General features: G+C 39.5%; 1 protein-coding gene across 11 annotated transcripts in view; it reads right to left on the reverse strand.

Moving 5' to 3' along the window:
- PDE4B (phosphodiesterase 4B) overlaps positions 1-23,316 on the reverse strand; it is a 681,554-nt gene that overhangs the window by 36,136 nt on the left and 622,102 nt on the right. For 8 of the 11 annotated variants that reach the window (XM_063800934.1, XM_001162471.7, XM_001162426.7 and 5 more), the window contains one exon: positions 5,438-5,550. In XM_063800934.1, coding sequence (XP_063657004.1) covers positions 5,438-5,550 — 113 coding nt within the window. Of the gene's footprint in view, positions 1-5,437; positions 5,551-5,798; positions 6,306-7,218; positions 7,516-23,316 lie in introns of those variants that run through there. The other 3 variants (XM_063800948.1, XM_063800944.1, XM_063800947.1) reach the window with 3 other exon arrangements.

The following is a 23,316-nucleotide window of genomic DNA, read 5'->3' on the forward strand; positions in this document are numbered from 1 at the left end:
TTCTGTTGTTTACTAATATTATTCAATCAATAAACTGAAGAGCTGGGTCTTTTCCAATTATTTTGTTTTATAGAAGAGAATATGGAAAGATTCCAAATAGTTTTATTGTCTATGTTACTATACCTAAGTAAAGGCAGAGCTAGAACTCAAACTCGTGGCTTATTCCTAGGCTCTTTTCACTTTATTTTGCTCCATCCATAATTTAGTCTATATAAATCTGAGCAGTAAAGAGAGAAAAGTTGAACCAAAAAAATGTGTGAGTGCCCACCTGGCTACCAGAACTGATTTTAATTTTATTCTGCCCTCTAATCCAGGGTCACCTCTAACATGTGTGGGGCCACACACTGTAAGTCTAAATATACAAAGATATACATTGAGCTATCTCCTTTACCTTGACGGATATCCCTCCATAACAGCCTGGAAGGTCAGGTTGAATTTAGAATTCTTGAACTCCTTGGATATGGGTTGGCCCTCTTCTTTCCCCATGTCCTTCCATCTCCAGGGACCTGTGAGCAGCCGGTGTGAGCCCTGGACCGCAGCCTGCTTACCCAAGTTCCTCCTACACAAGTCTCTTCACACCTCTCATTGCTGCCTCTTGGTTAAACTCCTTAGGCCTAAGGGTGTGTATGCCTGCAGCACATCCCAGGAAGAGGCTTGTATGGCCGGGAAGTGGGTTCAAAGCCATTTGGACAGAGAATGTGGGGGTCCAGCAGATGCAAAATGTAGTTTAGAGAGGGGAGCAAAGCTGCTCCCTTGGCCCGGCCAACTCCTTACTTCCTGGGGCGGAGGGCAGCAGAAGGAAGGCCAGGCTAAGGCCCTCTGATTACAGCACAGGGCCCAGCAAATCGATGCATCTTATGCTAAGGGCGGCACTGCTGTAATCATATCATTACATTTTAGGCAAAAGTGGCATGAATATTCCTTTCAAGGACTGAGCGCCTGTCTACCTTCTCTCTTACAGAGTTCTAAGATGAATCCATTGGCCAGTAAGATCTATTTCCTGTCAGTTCTGCAGGAGCTGGCATTTTCCATAGTTATTGATTATTCAGTTAAATACAAAATGGTTCACCCCTCATTAGGGCAATCAGCCTGTCATGATCACCATCCAGTGTCATGCAGCCTAATTCCCAGCTGGCTCGGGGCCTGGTAGAATCGTGTGACTTTATCCCGCACACCCAAGAGCACTGGCAATTAGTTGCCTTTGTGCTCCGTGTTTAGTACTGTAGTATGGCTGCACCTGAAGAACTGGAAAAATAAGCCTGCATAGCCAGGAGGACTCACTTCCTCATGATGGTTATCTGTAGCCAACTTCACAATGCCTTAAGAGAAGAAGGACCATCTATCTTCCATTTCTATCTTAGCAAACATTTACTCAAGTGCTAGGTCCTAATGCTTCATTCTAAAAAAAAGTACTAATACACAGGGCCACTCTTCAACAACAGAATATCCGTTTTCACCCAGCAGCACCCAACCTTTGTTCTGCATATAAAACAGCCCCAGAGCAAAACCAATGGAGAACGAAAAGGACAGTGGAGGGCGTTTGTTGGGGAAGTGAAGACAGTGACTAGGTGCTTGAATATAGCTCCTTTCTGAATACCACAGTATGTTCATCTTTTGAAAAACATTTAGCATTCTGGGTAAGAATGACCCTTTTGACGTTTTTCACCTGAAAATTCTAGGTGAAAGACTAGGTTTCTCAGTACAATGAGGGAAGGAACACCTCCCCATTCCCCGCCAGTCACAATTACGCCTCCCTGGGATTGTTCTGGGTTGGTCCTTCCTCAGCCACTGTTGTTGCAACCCTGTACTTTACTGACTGCGTCTGTCAGGAAGGAGACAGGAAATTGTAGTCACCCTCACAGCAGCTGCGCCATTCCTCCTATCCTCCTCTAATGACGTTGGTTGGCTTTGGTGACACGAGGTCAGGAACTGAGCCACAGTGAAGGTCAGGAAGATAGGTCACTGTTTATGCCGTTGTTGGGCTGGGGACCCTGCTGAGGCTATTTGCTTTCTTCCTTTCTATACTGTTTCTCTTTCCGTTCCTCTTTTTATAATGGAGAGCCAAAGCATCCTGTTTTCAAAACATCTGACTGTTTTGCCACTGAGGAACTCATGCTCTGATGCATTTTGCTGAAGTGTAAGACAATTCTTCTAATTCAGGAGGTGATGAAAATTGAAACACAAAATTAATGAACAATTCTAAGAAGGCAATCTGTTGTTAAGCAAAACGGCTAGCTCTAACATGTCTAATCGAATTTGGGCAGCTGGCAGGAGGTTCACTAGCCATCCTTTTCATCTTAAATAACAATACCATTGCCTTGTAAAACTTCTGCTGAACTTATTCCGTCTTCTAGTAATTCTTGGAGGAAAATAATTTACAAGACTAACCTACCTGGCAGCACCGTTCTCTAAAATTCTGGAATTCCATCTGGACTGTGGCCAGCATTAAGGGATCAGAGAAATTTGGGCCAAACAGAGGATGATGTTTCTTATCTAACTCTCTAGGCTATGAAGTACATTTGAGAAAGTCTTTTAGGAGATTTGAATCACTCAGTTTTCTTCAAAATTTAAAGGATTAAGGAAAACAAACAAACGAAAAAAGCACAACCCTACCTAGATGAAGTAAAGATGAAAGATGCTTGCTTTTCCTCCACCAAACACAGTTAACTCTCTACCAGTTGCATGTAGACTACACTTATGTAATTCCCAAATACCCCTCAGCATAACACGATTTCACCTATCACTGTTCTTAAGATCAGACATTGCAAACAAAACTTAGTGGCCACGTAGCTGAAACAGAACTAGGAACACAGAGTTTTTGCAAAAATGTAGTGGATACCACTGATAAGTACACTCCCTCTATAATATTTCTTCACATCACTTCCAGATCTGCAACTCAGAGATTTACACTGGCTCCTTAGTTGATAAGGGTAAGCAAAATATGGCCAAATAAGACTACATAGTAATGGGAGTGATGATCATGATGAAGTTTTAAGATGTCAACTTGGATGGAAATCTCAGATAATTTCAGCAACATTGAAAACTGAATATGGAATATAGTTTTTTTTTGCCATGGATAATTCAGTTCCCAAAGAACTGGTGTAGATCAATTTCTTTCTGGTGGCCACAAAAATGTTTGCATTGCATTATCTCGAACTCCTGGGCTCAAGCAATCCCAAAGTGCTGCCTCGACTTCCCAAAGTGCTGGGATTACAGGCGTGAGCCACCACTCTCTGGCCTCATTGCCTTATATCATATGTGTCATGGTGCATGTTATGCTCAAGCTTAACCTGAGACAATTATCTGAATAATCAATAATTTTTTAAAGGTAGTAAAGTAAAAAGAGATATTTTTAAAAATTAATCTTAGCTGTCAGTTGGGCATCATTCATGCACTAAATAATTGCTTTCCCTGACAACCTTTTCACTGTAGATCTAGAAAATGACTGAGGCTGCATGCTTTTTACTTAAGCTAACTGTGTCAGCATTGAAGGTTAGCCCTTTTGTTAGGGTTAGCTCTATTCAACTTTCATTGCTTCCTGCACACAACACCATAAAGGAGGAGCGGAAGCCTGAGGGATTGGAATCCTCACCCGTGTCTACAGAGTGCCTGGTCTCAGAGCCTTACTAACTACTATGCTGAATAAGATTATTTTTAATAAATTTGCAAGACAGTCAATGTCTAATTCCAGCACTCTAGGCATGAATGGGATTAGAATACTACAGCATATTGACACTCAAAATGAAAATCAATGGCAATTTGTAGTTTCTCAGGGGGTACTCTTTTTCTCTTCTTGGAGTTAATTGCCTGCTTTATCTTGGTGACTCTAGTTTGTATATTTTGGTGACTATTGAAGTTTGCCATGTTCTCTATGGTGAAAGCTGTTGAAAAACTACCCCATAAATGTTGGATCTACATCTTGCATAGCCGTCAATTAGCACAAAATACAGGGAACAGAGTGTCTGCTAATGCTCCAAAGTAGGCTCAAGCCTTGTGAAAGTCCTTCTACATGGAGTCCCAGTGTGATTTGGAGAAGTTACACAGCAAAGCCCTCCTCATGGGGAAGCAGTTGGTTGAGTTTTACCCCAGCCTGGAAAATCCCTGAGTTTAACCTTCAATTGAGAACTTCAGAGAAAAGTCAATAAATAGTTAATCCTCAAATGTGTTCTTTTCTTTTTTTTCCCTTCCAACTTAAACTCTAAACTAAAATTTTAGAAAGGGACTTATTTTTGCCCTTTCATTAACCAATAAACAAAGAGTTCCAAGTAGGAAGAGTCCCCCCTCCCCTCCTTCAGGATCTCCTGAGGACACGCTGCTTCCTCTGCGCAGATCCTCTGAGCCGCAGCCAGCAAGCCTTGATCCAAAGGTGGTACTTTTACCCCAGGAGAGCTGGAGAAGGGACACACACTCACTGGTGCACCTCAGGGCTGGAAAGGGCATGCTGGCAGGTGTGGAGCAAAGTATCTTCTCAGCCCCAGAAACGTAGACAACAAGATGATACTTCAGGCTAGAATGACTGGGACTCTGAAATGTGCACCTATGAGGGTATGGTGTAAGGCTTTTTAACAAAGTGTATGTGTGTGTGTGTGTACACACACATATATAACTTTGTATAACTTTATAGCGATATGTATTTAATATAATATTCTCCAAGGTAAAAATACAAACAAAAAGCAACAACTCTCACTACATAAATTAGCATTCTAAGTCCAGGTGTTAATTAAACAAATGATATAATGATAGATAATTAAGGCTCTTCAACATTAAGCTTTGTCTGGGGATTGTAAATAAAACCATTTTGGGGGCAGTATGCATGAAGCAATTTCAAATGATTTCACTATGAAAATCAGCAAACTTAAAGAAAACCTCTGGTTTTGGAGACAAAGCATATTGTTTCTTTTTTATCTTAGTTCATGCCAGCATCGCAAAAGAAATCTTAGAAAATCCCAGGATATCCTTCTTTTTAGAGGGAATTTATCAAACTTCAACACAGACCATTCTTTCCCATTGATATATGAAGGTTAAACTACTTTCTTGTTTAAAAATAAATATGTGACACCTGATTGCAATGCAACAAGACTAACTCAGATTTTAGCTTCCTGATAATTGTCAAAAAATTTTAAAGCACTTTCAATTTTATATTGATTTGGAAGCTTTACAGACAGACATCTCTCACCTTAAACCTATTCCAAACTGCATCAGTAAGAGAGAAGTTTTGTTTCTGGAAATTGAAGCGTACTGAGGATTTTAAACTTTTGCTGTAGCATCAAGACACAAGTAGAGTGTGACACTTTGGAAGAGAATCTTCTAGACAAAGCAATAAACATATTCTTAGAGTTGGTAGCATTCCCTGGTGCACTCTGCTGCAGACAGGGGTGAGGGGAGCTGGAGCTCCCTGCATGATCACACTTTAATGAATAAAAAGATCATCTCTTACCTTGTTAGAAGCCATCTCACTGACAGACCGGTAGGTCTGTATGGTCTCTAGCTGGTCTAAACACCAGTCTAATTCCTCCAGCGTTTCCATTGCTAATTTTTGATAAGATTCTTCTGCAAACAAACACACAGGCATGTAGTTAGGCTGGAGCGGCTGCAGGCTGTCCATAGCAGAGTCACCGCTACCACCGCTGATTCCGGTGCTACTGAAGGTGCCCCCGTGCTCCTTCATTATTTGCACGCTGGCTCCTTCCTTCCAGCTCTCTCCACCAGGAGAACAAATCACAGTGGTGCTCTGCCTGGGATGGCTGGTGCCAAGTTTCCCCCCCACCCGCCGCCTGGATGAGGTGTCGGTGATCTACCGAGAAACTTCCTCTGAGGAAGAAGGCGGAGGGAACGGTCTCTTATAAGCTCATCTGCATAAATGTGTCCTAAAACTAAAGGCAGAAGCAGCAAAGAGTTTTCTCAGACTCTCTCTGCCTTAGTCATCCCAGGGTTCTTTAGGGTATGTGATGTCATTTCTGAGTGCTTTGCCATCTCAAGGAGAAATGAGGAAAGCTTTTTCTCATTTTGCTTTTCTTCTAAATGAAACAGTCAAAATTCGGGTGAAAACTGGTTGACCATTACGTTCAAAGTCTAGGCAGTCATTCATCCTGAGGATTGTGTTCATGTTGGAATAACTTCTAATTCAGCGAACACTGACCCGCACAAGTAAGAGGCATAGGCTATTCCTTTCTCTCCCTTAAATCTTTCCTTTAATTAGAGGGAAAATGAGGTCTCCCTGATAAGACTCCAGTCTAAAAGAAGCTGTCTGGAGTTTTACGTGAACATGTTTATTGGCCTGGGAGTCCTGCAGCTCTTGTTATACTAAACAAAGCTAAAACTTCCCTTCTGCAAGTGCCAGGATCACAGGGAAATTCTGAACCGGACTTTCAGGTGGAGCCAGATGTGAACACTTTGCAGATTTTTATTTTGATTAAAGCTGGGGGCTCCAATTTGTTGCCCTAAGACTCTAGACTTTCTGGAAATATTGTTGGTATTTCACACAAAAAATATTGTTGTGAAAATCACTTTTTTTTGCTAGATAATTAAAATTCTTTTTACATATCCTTAACATGTCATTTTATATCCAAAAGTTTGTGAATCTAAACAAATACTTCAGGATACTGGCTTAAGAAATCTATCTTAATAAGCACTGAAATAACTTTATAAATGCTAGATGAATTAATGAAGCTACAGAGAGTTGTAAAAAGCACTTGGACTCTCCTATATACACGACTGTTTTTGAGAGAAATAGCATTTATAAACTCTACCAAGATTTCTGAAATACAAACACACAATAGGCACTAATAAAATGTAAAATCTCATATGGAGTTCTAATATAACATTCCTGCCATATTTAAAAGACATTTTTATACATTTATACAGAAATTCTAGCAAGACCACATGGTTTTTAAAAATTATTATATGAATAATCTTATGTCTGTGGTGTGCAAATACTTGAAGCAGAAAAGAGAATCAACAGAACTGTGATTCCAAGTAACTGGAATCACTTGGCCACAGACGCATATTTCAAAGAATAGTTGCTTTGTTTATCCCTGAAATATTCATACACTTCAAGATAAACAGGGGTTAAATTCAATATCCTGTATGTCATGCTTAAAAAGCCACAAAACCACTGGAGGTAACTTCCTCCATTTTTTTTTCACACTCTTCAAAAATGTGCAGACAAGAATTGAGGTGTTTTTAATAAAACTCATTTCAAGCCAGACTTACACATACCTTCCTTCCTTTCTTCCTCTTCAATTTTGCAATGCTGCCTCAACACGAAGATTCTCTGACTTACTCTCTAGTGTGTCCGAAACAATCCCTTGCCTCCTCTGTTTGCTTCCAGAAGAGCACTTCTTCCAAGGAAGCCTTTTCTGAAGAGACAGAACCCTCCCATTCTCATTCCCTGCCTCTAATAAAGGAAAAAGTCCAACCACTTCCCAGCTGCTGGGGATTTACTACCTTCATGTCTTCCACATCACAACCTGTGGTTCTCTGTAACTAATATCGGACATTCACCAGGACGGTGGGGAGAAAGTAGCTTGCTCCTAGCCTTTTGAATCCACTGATATGCAAAACGACTGCAAGATGATACATCACATTTCTCCTTCATGCAGAGGAAAAAAGGGATCTGATTTCTATTCAAGCTTGACCAAGGAAATACATACAGTAATTATACCTGCAGAAGTACTAAAAAAGAGAAGGACTCTTCAAAGATACACCAGTGAGCTCATTCATTGTCTACTGCATGGAACAAGCACTCAGGTACTTCTAGAGTTGGTACAACGTGAGATGTGGGTGAACAGGTAATGGATATGAAGAGACCTTGCTCCATTGTCCTCTCTTCTTCAGATCAGCCATCAAAATGTTTAAGCAAAAATTAATACATTTTGAAGCAATGTTAGTTAGGCTAGAGTATCACTTTCCAAATTCTTAATTCACAGTCAAGACTTTGTGTCCACTTTATAGTCTTCCTATCATGGTAACTAAGCCACGGGCACAGAGGTTAGAGTGTACTAAATAGGGGGATATCAAACACCTGCTACCTATGAATGCAATCAAAGAAAATGACCAGAGCAGCGCAGGACTGGCCTCCCTGATATAACTTTGTAGTTTTAGCACCTAGGAGATACTCAGTAAATAATTGGAGGAATGGAAACCAAATTGCCTAAGCATCCTACAAATACCTGGGCACCTGAAGGCTGAATGGTCCATCTGTAGCACTGTGAAAAAAAGCACCAGATTTGGAGTGAGAATCATGAATATTGACTTTCTCTTCTACCACTTACTGTGTGGTCCTAGACCTCAATTTCATACATCTGTAGAAGAAGGATAAAATATTTATCTCATAAAGTTATAAAGGGATTAAATAAGATAAAGTATATGAAGTGCCTAGGATGGTAGCCAGTTCTTAGTAGGTGATAGATGCATAGGAGAATTACTAATGGCAATTGGAGAAATCCTAAGGCCTGGCATTGAAGGGTAGAAAAGAGTGTGAGGAAGAAAAGAAAGAGAGATAGCTGAATTGCACATTCAATAAGGGATTTTACAGTAAGAATCAGCTGCATAATTTGAAAGGCCTAGTACAAAATGAAAGTGCAGGGCCCCTTGTTGAAAAAGCAGTAAAATTGCTATAAAAGATACTAAAATATAAAGTTTTTTCCTTTCTTCTGCATTCTCTCTTTCAACTTGTCATGGTGGTTTTTTCTTCATATACTTTTTATTTTAAAATACTTTCAGACTGATGGAAAAATTGCAAAGATAACACAGGGGCTTCCCACATATCCCACGTCCTAATTTCCCCATTGTTAATGTCTTACATTATTATGGTACACTTGTCACAATTAATGGTTTGGTGTGTTTAAATATTGTATTATTTCAGGCACTGGGATACCTTGAGGTGAGTGCAGACCCTCACAGCAACCTGAAGGCCCTGCCTCTTATGACTAAGGGCACACACATAGCTCACCAGCAGCTGGCTACTCCTTCCTGATAGCTGCCAGACTGACGAGCTGTGTCCCCACCAGGCACAAGAGCTGGGGAAGTCGAATTAGGTATTTCTCCCTTCTCATGGTCCCCAAGCCCCTATCCACAGCAGACAACCCCTTGGATCTTAGCATACTGCTAAGGGTACTGCAACCTCTTAGCAGGGACATGCTGGGTACCTGAAACAGGGGTGGACAAGAGGCTCATCCCCATCAAGACCTGGCCTCTGTCTACCACAGCCATGCCAGCCCAGGGCAAAGACAGCTGCTAACATGTCCCATCTGAGGCTACAAAGCACATGTGGCTAACTCAGACCCTCCCTGTGCCTATACCCTGATTGGGGATGGAGGGCAGCAATGGTCACAAGTGCAGGTGGGAAAAAGGAAGCTGGACGATTCCCAGGGCACCAGCGAGCAGAGGAGAGGATGGTTAGGATCTTGTCCAGGGAGACAGGCAGGTGACCGGAAGTGAGGAAGTGCATGAGCCAAGGCTCCAAGCCACTGGCACATACTCCATTGTCCCATCAGACATCATTTATAAAACACAAGTTCAAAGATAGTATTATTACAAGTTTTAAGATGGCAAATATGGAGCCCTTCTGAGCATAGGGCCCTGTGCAACTCAACAGGTTACATGCCCATGAAACTGGGTCTCTTCCTGTCTTACATAAGATGGCCCTGAAAAGAAACAATGTTTAACACCACAGAAGCAAATCTCAGAGGCAGTAAGAGTAGGTCATGGGACCATGTATGGTCATGCAGTTGAACTTCGCTTTCAAAAACTTCCAGAGGGAAGAAGTAGGGAGAACCAACCTCCCTTCTCTTGCTCTCTTCTTTCCCTCTTTCACTCCAACAAGAGTGGCACAGAAAGATTTTCTTCCTTCTATAAGTTTGCTGGGTATTGCATTTGACTCTGAGAAACAGGAAGAGAAATTTAGTAAATAATTATAATATTAATCTGCTAATGATATATGGCATTCAAATAGCTCTTTTCTCAAAGGAGCTCCCAGCACACTATTCATTAATCTTTGCAACATCTTTGTGTGATAGATACGGAAGTAGGATGATTATCTTATTTACCTTAAGGCATAAACTAAGAAATCAGAGGTTAAATTATTAGAGCAAATAGTTCCCTCCAGATTCCTAGCAAGACTATATCTTGGTCTATGAAATAGAGGATTCAGTTTAGCACTGAAAGATGCACCTATTCCTGAAAATGCTGCATTTAAAGTTGCATCTTACCCTCGGATCTCTTCCATTTAAAATTGCATAACTGCTTTCCTAAATGTTGTCATTTCTGAAGTCTCCACTTCCCTTTTCTGATCTACCTAATGCACAGGGAAGCTGTGCAATATTTACTCAGAAGACCTGGTATGGTTCTTGTCCTGCATCTTGCTTCAGTGGGTTACTTTGGGTAAATTACCTATGTTCTCGAAGACTAAATTTATTTATCTCTAAAATGAGGATAAGAAAAATATCCTATTCTCATGGGAAAGGTAGAATCAGAGAATAAACACAAAAATGGACTGTAAACCTTTTAGTATTAAATATATTTTGCAAATATCTCATTTATTGTTACAGATGGGATATAGGCACATTTAGAAAAATAGAAAATTGCAGAGAAGCCAAAAATTCAAATGATAAAAAATCTCACATTTTTAGCAGAGATCACCATTGTTGACTCCTTTGTGCATGTCATGTATGTGTTTGTGTGTCTGTGTAAACATACATATGTATATAACATAAATAGGATCACATGGTACAAACTGCTGAGCAACATTCTTATTTTCAGTCAATGATCTTTTCATTTTTTTTCTGTTTCAATGATTTTTCAGTTAATCTAATACTTAGGTTCATAGACCAACTTCCCCAGCTTTTTAAATGCAAGTCTAGTAGAAATGGGTGTGTGAGTTAGCAGAGTCCTGTTGGGAAGAGGGAGAGATCCAGAGATGAGTGACAGGAAAGGGTAATTAGAAACCTCTGCCTGGCCACAAATAGCTAGTTGCTCATAGTTAGAAAACATGGGGACACATTTTAGCAGTTATGAAATCAGTGGCCCCACTGGTGAAAGACCTCAGGTGCCCTAAAAGCTGGCCCTGCAATCCATGCAGGGAAGTGTAATCTTATGACTACACTGATCTCTTGGAAAAGTAGGCACAGGGGCCCTTTATGTATCTGGCATCATTTAACTTTGAAACCTTAAGTCTCATGGCTTGTAATACAGTTGAGAAAACTGAGGCTGAGAGGAAAAAATGCTCTGCCCCCAATTACACATGATCAGCAATTGAAAGCATCACAATATTACCCAAATATAAATTTCCTACAAATTATATCTAAATGATATTCTAACATATCCCTATATATCAGAAACTTATCTGTCAAGTCACCCACACTTTCTATCCACAGAAAGCACACAGAAAAGAGCTGTACATAACCTTTATGGGCCTCACATAATTGGACTCCCTTTCTATTAGAGAAGGTGGTAACTATTTGCAAAGTTATTCTAGTGGCTAAAACAATTGGACCAATTGCCACATGCAGCAACAGGAATGAATATCATAAACATAAATGTGGAACAAAGGAAACCAAATATTAAAATGTATATGAAAAAATAGTATGGGTCAAATTCCATAAAGTTCCAAAGAGGCAAAAACTAATCTATAGTAATAGAAGTCAAGATATTGGCTACCTTGTGGGCTTAGTGACCAGGAGGGACTTGAAGGGCTTTCTATAGGGTTGGCAATGATCTATTTCTTGGTCTGGGAACTGGTTACATAGGTATGTTCACTTTATAAGAACTCGCTGATTTCTAAACTTGTGATTTGTGCACTTTGCTGTCTTTCTGGTTGTCCATGTAGGCTTTCAACAGATAGTCCCATCTAGGGGAAGCCCAGTTTAAAAAAACAAGAGCAGAATTTCTAAAAAACATTTCCTTTCCTTTTGTTTAGCTATAACAATGGGTATCAACAGAGTTTGAGTAAATCTCACATAGCTAAAAAACAACGACAAATGTTGGTTTTAATGTGACATAGACCAGGATGCCCTACTAACTCAAAATTCAGTGGAACACAGTAGAGTCTGCCCCAGCTGTTTATAAATCATAACTGTGCCATTTAATAGCAATGTGCCCTTAGACAAGAAAAGTAGCCCACTGTGCTTCCATTTCCTCACCTGTAAAACAGGAAGATAGTTTAAACTAGGTGTGAGAATTAAGTGAATCAGTATACGCCAAGCCTTTGGTACAGCATCTGGCACGTGTCAGGAACTTCTCCCCTCCTTCCCACCACTTCTCTGGTCCTGGGTCACTTTCCTGATGATATATTGACATGTATTTGACAGCTGAGTCATTGACAGAGTTTTGATTTGGCCCTGGGAAAGGAAGCATGTGTAAGGTTGGCCATGAAATCCTAAAGCGTCCTTCCTACTGTAGGACTTCAGAAAAATGCATTCTTGACATTTGTCTTAAGTTAGAGATTGTTGGTTTCCACTTCTAAAATATAGAGCTGACCTGATGGATCGTTTTTTCACAAAATTCTAACTGACATACCAGGTCAGTGGCCTTTCAGACGTGGAGAATTGTATAGGGAAGTTGTTTGTTCATTCATTCAGCAAAAGTACACTGAGCATCTGCTATGTGCCAAGCCTGCTGCTGGGTGGGTGCTGGATTACAGCAATGAACAATACACTTCAGGAGTGGTATTGTCCATTGCAGCGAATGATTATATTGGAAATCCCTTTTCCTTCTATAAATAGTAAGTCTGTGAAGCTAGGCGCCTTCTCAGCTTCCTCCCATAATCTTCTGATCTTTGTAAATGAGAAGTGTGTATTAATTGGATTATTTACATTCAGCTTTACTTTTAGCTTCATTCACAAGCTTCTAGCCCTGTAGATGTCTTACGTTTGGGTTGCTCCTATGGCTCTACATGCCTTTAAAGTTAGCATACTTACTCCATTCTTCGGTTCCTTCCCATAGTGCAATAAGTACTTGATAAAATGTAAAATAGTTTCATACATATAGGAATTGGCATCTCTTTATGCAAAGGTGTTAGGTTGAGGCTACTGGCCTATTTATCTATTTATTTGGCAATCTTGGTTGTGATTTTTTCCCTTAGAGTTAGGTATAATTTTTCTTCATCATGAGTTATTATGTCCAAATATACAATATTTGGTAAATGAAGCACACTCAGGTTAGAGTGCAACATTTCAAGAGGGCATGTTATTTTAACCTTGGGTAAAATATCTATGGAACAAATCATAAGAACAGGAGAACATGTACACACTGCAATGCAATTCTTCCAAGACCAAAGTTTGCAAGCCCTATATAGCCTTTCTTTAGGCAGAACTTTGTTAGCATGTCTTTATAGATATGGAACTTTGCAATTGCATATGACAGGGATTTCACTCTGGGTGGATTCATAAAAGAAGAGGTTCACTGCCCTTAAGGGAAATAACAGTGAAAAGTAGGTCATTTTGATGCCGATCTCTTTAGCAAATTCCTCTAAGACCACAAGTAAAACAAAAATTCTAATCACAACTGGCTCTTATATATATAACTTGACAGTTTACCAAGCACTTTCACTTGCATATCTCATTTTTTTCCTTGAAAAATAACCCCAAGAGAGAAATTATTATCATTATGACATACATTTTCCATTATGAATGTGAGAAAATTGAGGCTTGGATGCATTTAACAATTTGCTCAAAGTGATATGATGCGGCTGGGAGGGAGGGAGGCAAAGAAGGACAGAGAGATTGAGAGGGGAAGATGGGAAAAGGAGGGAGAATGAAGGAGACATTTTAATTATATTGATTGACATATTGATTCTAAATTCCATAACTTTTTTGCTAAGCCACTGGGCCTGTTATAAATAAATGGTCTAAGTTTCTCTTTCTTTTACAGAGATAGGCTTAGACAAGGCAAAACTATGTCTTTGATGTGCCAGCCTCATAGCACTGTTTCCTTTTGGTCTACCTCCCACTCTTTTAATGTCCTTACCCTTACGAAAACCTGCTCTCCAGAACTCTGCCTTTGGCATTTACATGCTAACGAGAATCTGTTCTCATCCAGCTAAAACATGTACCACCAATGTGAACGGATGTTCAAAGAACTTAATTATCTACCTGTATTGGTATTGAAGACCAATGACACAAGAAAGTGATAGGGATAGAGGCAAGCTGCTGTCCAATTATTTGTCTAACAAAGTAAATATATTGACAAAAGATTTATGAAGGACATAGAGGAGTGATTAAAAGCTTGGTCTCTGGAGTTAGACTGCCTTGGTTCATATTCCAGTACCACCACTTACTGTTATAAAACTTTGTTACATAAGATGTTACTTCTCTGTGCCCCAGTTTCCTCATCTGTGTAATGAGAATAATAATAGTATCTATTTTAATGGGCTGTAGCATTTGGTTAACAAATAAATAAATGTAAAGTGCTTAGGACAGTGCATGGTACATTACAAGTACCAGATGAATGTTGGCTATTATTTATTGAATATGATACGATAAATAATTAATGAGTAAAATTTTTGAGTGCCTATTATGTTGTAGGCACATCATGGAACTCTAAGGGTATAGTGGTGAATATTAGGTTTTGCTTACTTGAAGCCTATATCCTAAGAGGAATAGAAAAATAATTATGCAAAAACTTAGTACAACTTGGAACAGAGATACTAAGAAGTGTAGAATGCTATAAACATTTATAATAGGGATAACCAGGGACCCAAAATCTGAAAAGTGGGATGTGAAGGAAGGCCTGCCTTGGAAAGTTATGAGATTTTGAGGAATAAGAATTAAGTGTCAAGGGAGAGGAAAGTATTCCAGGCAAGGGGAACATCAGAGTATGCTCAGGAACGCAGACAGGGAAAGACTGATAGGAGAAGCTAGATCAAGTTATATACAGCCATGGAAGGCCATGCAAAGATCTTGTATTTTATTCTGGAAGCAACTGGAAAACTTGGTGGAGCTCTTTCAAAGGAGTGGCCCAGCCAAATTTGGATTTTAAAAAGATCCCTCTGGCTGCAATTTGGAGAATGAACTTGAAGGCAAGAATGAAATCTAGAGACTAGAAATATGAGGTTAGCTAAGTAGTATTCAAGAGCCCCATATCTACAGGAAGACATACACGAGTTTGATATCTGGCTTTGCCATTTGAGTTACTCAATTTCTCTAAGCCTTAATTTCCTCATCTCTAAAATGGGGGTAAGCATATCTTGTGGGATAGTTATGAAGATTAAATGAGGTAAACCATACCAAAACACATAAAACATTACCTAGTAACCTAGTTAATTATCCATCCTAGTTGCTGGTAGCATTTGTTATGATCTAAATGTGTCCCCCCAAAATTCCTGTGTTGAAACCTACTGGTTTCAACACAGGAATTTTTTGCGTTCCTATTTCTCCACATCCTCTCCAGCATGTGTTGTTTCCTGATTTTTAATGATCGCCATTCTAACTGGCGTGAGATGGTATCTCATTGTGGTTTTGATTTGCATTCTCTGATGACCAGGGATGATGAACATTTATTCATGTCTGTTGGCTGCATCAATGTCTTCTTTTGAGAAATGTCTGTTCATATCCTTTGCCCACTTTTTGATGGGGTTGTTTTTTTCTTGTAAATTTGTTTAAGTTCTTTGTAGATTCTGGATATTAGCCCTTTGTCAGATGGGTAGAGTGCAAAGATTTTCTCCCAATCTGTAGGTTGCCTGTTCACTCTGATGATAGTTTCTTTTGCTGTGCAGAAGCTCTTTAGTTTAATTAGATCCCATTTGTCTATTTTGGCATTTGTTGCCATTGCTTTTGGTGTTTTAGTCATGAAGTCTTTGCCCGTGCCTATGTCCTGAATGCCTAGGTTTTCTTCTAGGGTTTTTATGGTGTTAGATCTTACATTTAAGTCTTTAATCCATCTTGAGTTAATTTTTGTATACGGTATAAGGAAGGGATCCAGTTTCAGCTTTCTACTTATGGCTAGCCAGTTTTTCCAGCACCGTTTATTAAATAGGGAATCATTACCCCACTGCTTGTTTTTGTCAAGTTTGTCAAAGATCAGAGGTTGTAGATATGTGGTGTTATTTCTGAGGCCTCTGTTCTGTTCCAGTGGTCTATATCTGCGTTCTGGTACCAGTACCATGTTGTTTTGGTTACTGTAGCCTTGTAGTATAGTTTGAAGTCAGGTAGCATAACGCCTCCAGCTTTGTTCTTTTGGCTTAGGATTGTCTTGGCCATGCGGGCTCTTTTTTGGTTCCATATGAGCTTTAAAGTAGTTTTTTCCAATTCTGTGAAGAAAGTCAGTGGTAGCTTGATGGGAATAGCACTGAATCTATAAATTACCTTGGGCAGTATGGCCATGTTCACGATATTGATTCTTCCTATCCATGAGCATAGAATGTTCTTCCATTTGTTTGTGTCCTCTTTTATTTCTTTGAGCAGTGGTTTGTAGTTCTCCTTGAAGAGGTCCTTCACATAAACAAGGGGCCATCTTGAAGCAGAGAGTGCAGTTCTCCTCAGACACTGAACCTGCCAATGCCTTGATTTTGTACTTCCCAGCTTCCAGAACTGTGAGAAACAAATTTCTCCTCTTTGAAAATTACCTAATCTCAGATATTTTGTTACAGCAGCAAGAATGGACTAAGATGGCATTATGATTTCTTTATTACAGTAGTCTATGCTGGAGATGATGATAGCTACAACCATGTAATAGCAATGGAGATGAAGAGAGGTAAATGGATTTGAAACATTCATAAGTTAGAACCACATGGCCTCTAAGGTGGTGGAATTTGGTTGATGACCAAAATTCAAGTCACTTCAGCCTTTCAGGTCCAGAAATGTAATTTTGTTAGTGTATTTTGAGTTCATTCAGTTTATACTAGTTCAACTTACAAGAGCCCAATGGCAAATCAGAGTCCAATGAATTAATAGAGAACAATAATTTATAAAAAGCTTTTTATGTCTTCTGGTAATCACATGTTTCCCTATGTGGGAGGCCAAATTCTAATCATAAGTTGGCTTGGTAAGCATGAAATCAGAGCAGGAGAATTAGTTGGATGGTTTAAATGGCTCCTTTCCTCAAGCCTGATATACTCAGCTCCCTTGCTGAGATAGATTGTATAATAGTTGTTTCTGCTCAAGCATTTCTATCTGCCTAAAATGCCTTTCCCAACTTTGTTCACCTGGCTAGCTCTTCCTTATCTTTTAGGATGCAGCCTAGTGTCATCTCCTCTACAAAGTTTTCTAAATATTCTGAGGTTGGATTAAGCCTCCTTCCTCTAAGATCTCACAACACCATATGCAAACCTCTATTTCCAAATGACCATATTTCATTACAAATATTTCTCTTGGCTTTTCTCATCTATTAGATTCTAACCTTCTTGAGGGTAGAGAATCTATCTTTTTGAGTTTTTTGTGCATCAAGCATCTATTACCTAGTAGAAGCTCAGAAAATATTAGTTGAAATGTAGACATGCCCAACATATCAACAGATGGGCTATGCGTTACCAAAAAGAAAGGGGCCTTTGCTACTGAACAGTGTCAAAGACACAATGTCCAATACTTGTCCTTTGTTCTTTTTTTGCTAGTCTCCAAAAAAATCACCTTCTTTTTACTGATTTATTCAGTGTTACCACAGCTAATCAGCTCTATCTTTCTTTTGCATTCATGTGTTGATTAGATTTCTAGGCTGGCTAGTTTTTATATGGGAAACATTTTGCCTCTCAATAGTACTTCTGCAAAATCACTTGCAGATTTGGATATTTAACTCTCACTGAGTACCCACATTCAGGCATCTTGTTGCAAGTCTCTGTGCACCAAGAGTTACTAGAATCCCACGTGGGTTTTTATAGCTGTCATAAGAAAGACACAAGCAAAGTTCAGAGGCTGCAGAGATAGAGTTCAAGGACATGAGGGAAAAGGAGATCATGAGAGATTTGGAGGCCTGGTAAAGAAGAATGGGTGGAAGTTTGAGAGGTTGGAAAATGAGGTAAGGCAATGGACAGCATTAAGAAATATACCAAATTAGAAATAGGTCACACCATTCAGTGTTGTTTGGGTAGGACAAATATGAGAGTTCTAGTCGGTTAGAACATTTGATTTGAGTAAGTGGGTTGAGTAGGATAAACTTCCAAAAGTAGTGTGGTCAGGGCCAAATTTTGGAGAGGTTTTTAATGTTAGATTAAGGAATCTGACTTTATTTGGCAGGCAATAAGGAACCATTGGAAACTGCTCAATGGAAGAATAGCATGCACAAAATGGCTTATAAATCCCTAAATACCATTTTATAGTTGTCTAATTCTTTGCAGTTATAGACCACTTTCTTATGCATTATCTCTTTTAATCCTCATCTACCTTTCGAGAGAGGTATTATTGTCTTTATTTTATAGAGGAAAAGCCTGATGAAGCTCAGGGAATTTTCATGTCTTCTGGTCACTACAGGCTTCACCTCAAATCCCATAACTAGAAAATGTAGAACCTGGAAACTTGAATCTAGGCTTTCTGACTCCAAGTTCAGTGCTCTTGATATATACAATACAATCTTTAAGAAGACGAGCTATTGCTCTGCTAGCAGAATTTTATAAAAATTATAAGAGTGCAGAGAATAAGCACTTGGTAAATTATTAACATCAGAGAATATCATTTGTAGAAAAAGATAGGAGCTTAAGAAGTAAGGAGGCCTCAAATTAAGATGTTATCAGAGGGAACACAAGGGTTATTTATCCCTCAATTTTATCTTTATTTGTAGAATGAAAGTGGTCGAAGGAATTTCAAGAGTCAGTGAAGAGTAGAAGCAAATGTGTTTGCTGTTGAGAGTGAAGGTGCTGGGTGAGGAGGGGAAGAGGACTAGGAAATTTCCAACCTCTTGAAACACTACTAGCTAAAATCTCTTTCATCTGCCTAGAGGAGAGTGTCTCTGCCTGATGCTATCCTGAGTGATGTCTCAGATCACACATGACCTTGGATACATCACTTTATGAAAATCGCATTGTATTTTGTAGTCCAAGTGTTACAAAGAGCAGAAAACCTGTTATATACAGTCTTTACTAGTTGACATGCGCTTTCAAGTTTACTGATTTTCTTCTGCAAACAAAGCCATTAAAGTTATCTCCATTTTTACAAATGAGATTATTGAGGCTCATGAAGGTGACATGACTTGCTTTAGAATCTGGAATGTCTACACTGTGCTATTAATATGGTAGCTACTAGTCACATGTGGCTACTGAGTACTTAAAATGTAGCTAGTCTCTGGTCAGATGTGCTGTAAGTGTAACATACATGCTGAATTTCAAAGTCTTTGTATGAAAAAATGATGTAAATTGCTCAATAAATGCATATATTTGATTACATGTTAACTATTTTGCATATATTAAGTAAAATATGTTAATAAAATTAATTACACCTGTTTCTTTTTATGTGTTTACTAGAAAATTTTAAATTACCTGTAGAGTGTTTATTATATTTCTATTGGGAAGCACTATTCTAGGTCATAAGTCTACAGCCAGGACGTGAACACTCGAAGGCCAGCATTCATTCCACCATAATTGCTTGTCTTAAAAGAGGTGGTAATAAAAATAATGATTTTTTGCTAATATTCAGCAACTTTCCAGAGTCACAGACTTAGTGGATTCAGACTGAGGCAGTTTGCCTCCAGTGTGATCAGGAATGCCTTAGGGGCTATCTCAGTTGGGTGAGTCTCAAGGAGACATTTGGATTGGCTTAACTTTATTTTTGACCCACCATAAGTCAGGCAGTGTGTGAAAGACTATGTGTAATATTTAATTAATCTTTTCCACACCCCCAGTAAATAGTTATTATCCCTGTTTTATAGATGAGTAAACTGAGGCTCAGAGAGGTTACATAATCTGCCCAAAGTTACAACACTAAGTATATATTAGATCGTGGTTTCTAATCCAGCCTGAATTCAAAGTTGATATTCATCACTATACCAGTCTATAGAAGAGGTGCATCTGAATCTCCTGGGGGTGATTCCCAGGCTAAACCCCAGATGTATAAAGCAGTCTTGGCAGACTGAGTTCTGGGAATTTGTTCTTTTTAGAATTGCTTCAGGTGATTTCCATCCTCAGCCAGGTTTGGCAATAACCACGCTGAGTCTTTCAACATTTTTTTTTCCTGGGAGTCCCACCTCCTCAATCTTGCCTAAGAGCTGATAAATTATTTTATTTTATTTTATTTTTTTAGAGACTGGATCTCACTCTGTCACCCAGGCTGGAGCACAATGGCGTGATCACGGCTCACTGCAGCCTCGAACTCCTAGGCCAAGTGATCCTCCTACATCAGCCTCCAAAGTAGCTGGGACTACAGGTGCTTACCGCCATGCCTGGCTGATTTTTAAATTTTCTTTAGAGATGAGGGTCTTGCTGTGTTGCTCAGGCCGGTTTCGAACTCCTGGGCTCAAGTGAGCCTGCCACCTTGGCCTCCCACAGTATTGGGATTACAGGTGTGAGGCACTGCACTATGCCTGACTTAAAAAAATAATAATGAAGAAAAAAAAAAAAAAAACAGTTTTTCTTTGAGGCACCCTTCAGTGGGACTGACCATTCATCCCAACAAGATCCCTGCTTCTCTCAAATCTTATCATCTACACCAAAATGTGGGGCCTGACAGTTTAATTAAGAAGGGATAAGCATAGATTTCAGAGATAAAACAGCCCTTCCTCCTAAAGACTTTCTTAGTAAGCATCTAAGCAGTCTAGGGCTGTGTCTGAAGTGTGCGGGGTAGGGTTTGGTGCAGCAGAGGTGGTGAGGGATGGAGGAAGGAACACTTTAGTAGGAGACTCACAGGCTCTTGAGGTGATTTATGGGGTTCTGGATGATTCAGTAAGAACCCCTGGATGTGAATGAAGACACTGAACAAAGAAAGCCAAGCAACTCTTTTTGGGTTGGGGTTTTCTGTGTGTGTTAGGAAAGATTAACAGTTATGATTTTTGCAGCCTCTGTGGGTAGACAAACAGTTGCTTTATGTGACAGATTCAGAACTTCCAATGAAATATAAAATTAGGCCTCAGGTTTCATGGCAACCCAACTCCACACAGTAGCAAACAAGAATTGTTTGAGAATGAGAGAAAGAAGCCAACACTGTGTATGTCACAGCTAGCTCACTTTCCTTTGGCCAATTTCTCCTAATTTAGCAGTACTTCCGTTCCGGCCCTAATTTCCCCTGGTTTGTAAACTACGTCACTTAACTGAACTCAGCTCCAGACTTTAGAAAAACAAAATTTTGTATTTCAGCTATGGTTTTCTTGGCATTTCTCCCTCTGAAGACTTTTACTGAATTCTGATTTTTCCTTTTTACCCTTGAAAGATTGCAGCTATCAGCTGTGCTTACTCTTTCCCTGTTGGTTCCTTTCTAATGCAGTGTCTAACGCAGTATAATGCGATGTCTGTTTAAATGTGATTAAAGATTTCAGTGTTTGGTTTAGACCAATATTTACCAGTGAAATCCTGCCAACATAAATGTGCAGGCTAGGTAGAAAATATTGGCTTAAATCAATCTCCCCCTGAACACACACATACAGACAGGACTGTAAATGTTTTGCATGTCACTTCTGACATTTTGGCCTCTTGTTGCCAGCTTCACACATATAACAACTAGACACAGATTCTGCACAGTCTTAAAACTGGGATAATCTAGATTATAGATGCCTAAGGCAATTTTTAAAAGTGGTTTTCTCATTAGTGAAGGTTTGATGTTTTTGTTTTTTGTTTTGCTGGTTCTTCTGGCATTTACCATATAATATCATGTTATCTAGTTTGGAAGATTTCCTTGAATTATGTGAATTTGTATTATTTGAAATAGTAGTAAACAAGGGAATATTAATCTTTTAATGAAGAGATTACACTACAAAGTTCATTGCAGAAACATACAGCAGACATTTTGAGATTGTTGAATCAGCCTTGCTGGATGATTGCTTTAATTTAGCAATCATTTACTAAATTGAATTTACTCACTGATTGAACTTATTGAATGAATGAATTACTGCTACACTCTGACTGGATTTCAAATAGTTGTAGTTTGGATTAGAAATTATTTTTCTGAAACTGAATAGGCTAGGTAGCCAGCAGACAGAAGGCTCTAGCTGGCACCCAGCAGACACAGCCTCAGAAGAACACAGGAGGGTGGAGAGTGAGTGAGGTTTACGTGGCCAAGGCTCAGAACCAAGCCCTCAGTGAAAACTCTGAATTGCACAGTTCCCATACTACACTTCCTCTTAGGTAGGGAGGGCTGGGTCTGAGATGAGGAAGAGGGAATGACTCACCTTCAAAAAAAAGAAGGCCACTGAAGTTGCTAATGGTAAGGACTGAACAGTGCTTGATAAACAGCAAGCATTTAATAAATACTTGCCTTCACTTTGTGAGGCCGAGGCAGGCAGATCATGAGGTCAGGAATTCGAGACCAGCCTGACCAACATGGTGAAATCCCATCTCTATTAAAAAAAAAAAATACAAAAATTAGCCCGGCATGGTGGCGTGTGCCTGTAATCCCAGCTACTCAGGAGGCTGAGGCAGGAGAATCGCTTGAACCCAGGAGGCGGAGGTTGTAGTGAGCCAAGATCGTGCCACTGCACTCTAGCCTGGGTGACAGAGTGAGACTCAGCCTGGGTGACAGAGTGAGACTCTGTCTCCAAAAAAATAAAAAATAAAATAAATAAATATTTGCCTTATGAACAGGTGAAATTAGATGCATTAACCTACAGTAATTCATGGGGTTGGGTGTGGAATTTTCCAATCAAGACTCAGGAACAGAAATAACTTCTATGTTTAATAGTAATAAAATACATTTTATTTTCTCTAACTCCAAATGCTTAAGAGCTTGTGCAACAAAAACTGAAAGACCCTAAGGGGATGGATATAAAAATAATGCTAATCATTGCAACCATCAACTGAGAGTCAACCCTGAACAAAATATCTCTAATACTCAAAACAACCTTGTGAGATAGATTTGTTATCATTAATTTATAGATGACAGAACAAGTGGGAAGAGAATGATGTATGGGTAAAGGTGGCCTGGCAGCCTGGACTTAACAGTAGGTCCCAGTAAGTACGAGAGTGAAAGACACAGTTGTCATTGTCCTCAAGGAATGTGTGTCCAGGAGGGGAGGAGTGCATAGACACAAAGTGAAAACAGCAAGGGCAAACCATGGACCGCAGTTGGATCATCAGAGAAGGACTGGGAGCAGCAAAGGTGTGTTTGTGCTTTGGACAGAGCAGGTACTTCATAAGTGTTTGTGAAAATGCACTGAATTAAGCTGAATTACAAGCCAGGCAACGGTAACCATAGGCGGAATGGCATGGCGGCCAAAATGAAATTTGAAGCAGAGACAAGATAGGTTTCACTG

This window comes from Pan troglodytes, chromosome 1 (assembly GCF_028858775.2).
Source record: "Pan troglodytes isolate AG18354 chromosome 1, NHGRI_mPanTro3-v2.0_pri, whole genome shotgun sequence".
NCBI lineage: Eukaryota > Metazoa > Chordata > Mammalia > Primates > Hominidae > Pan > Pan troglodytes.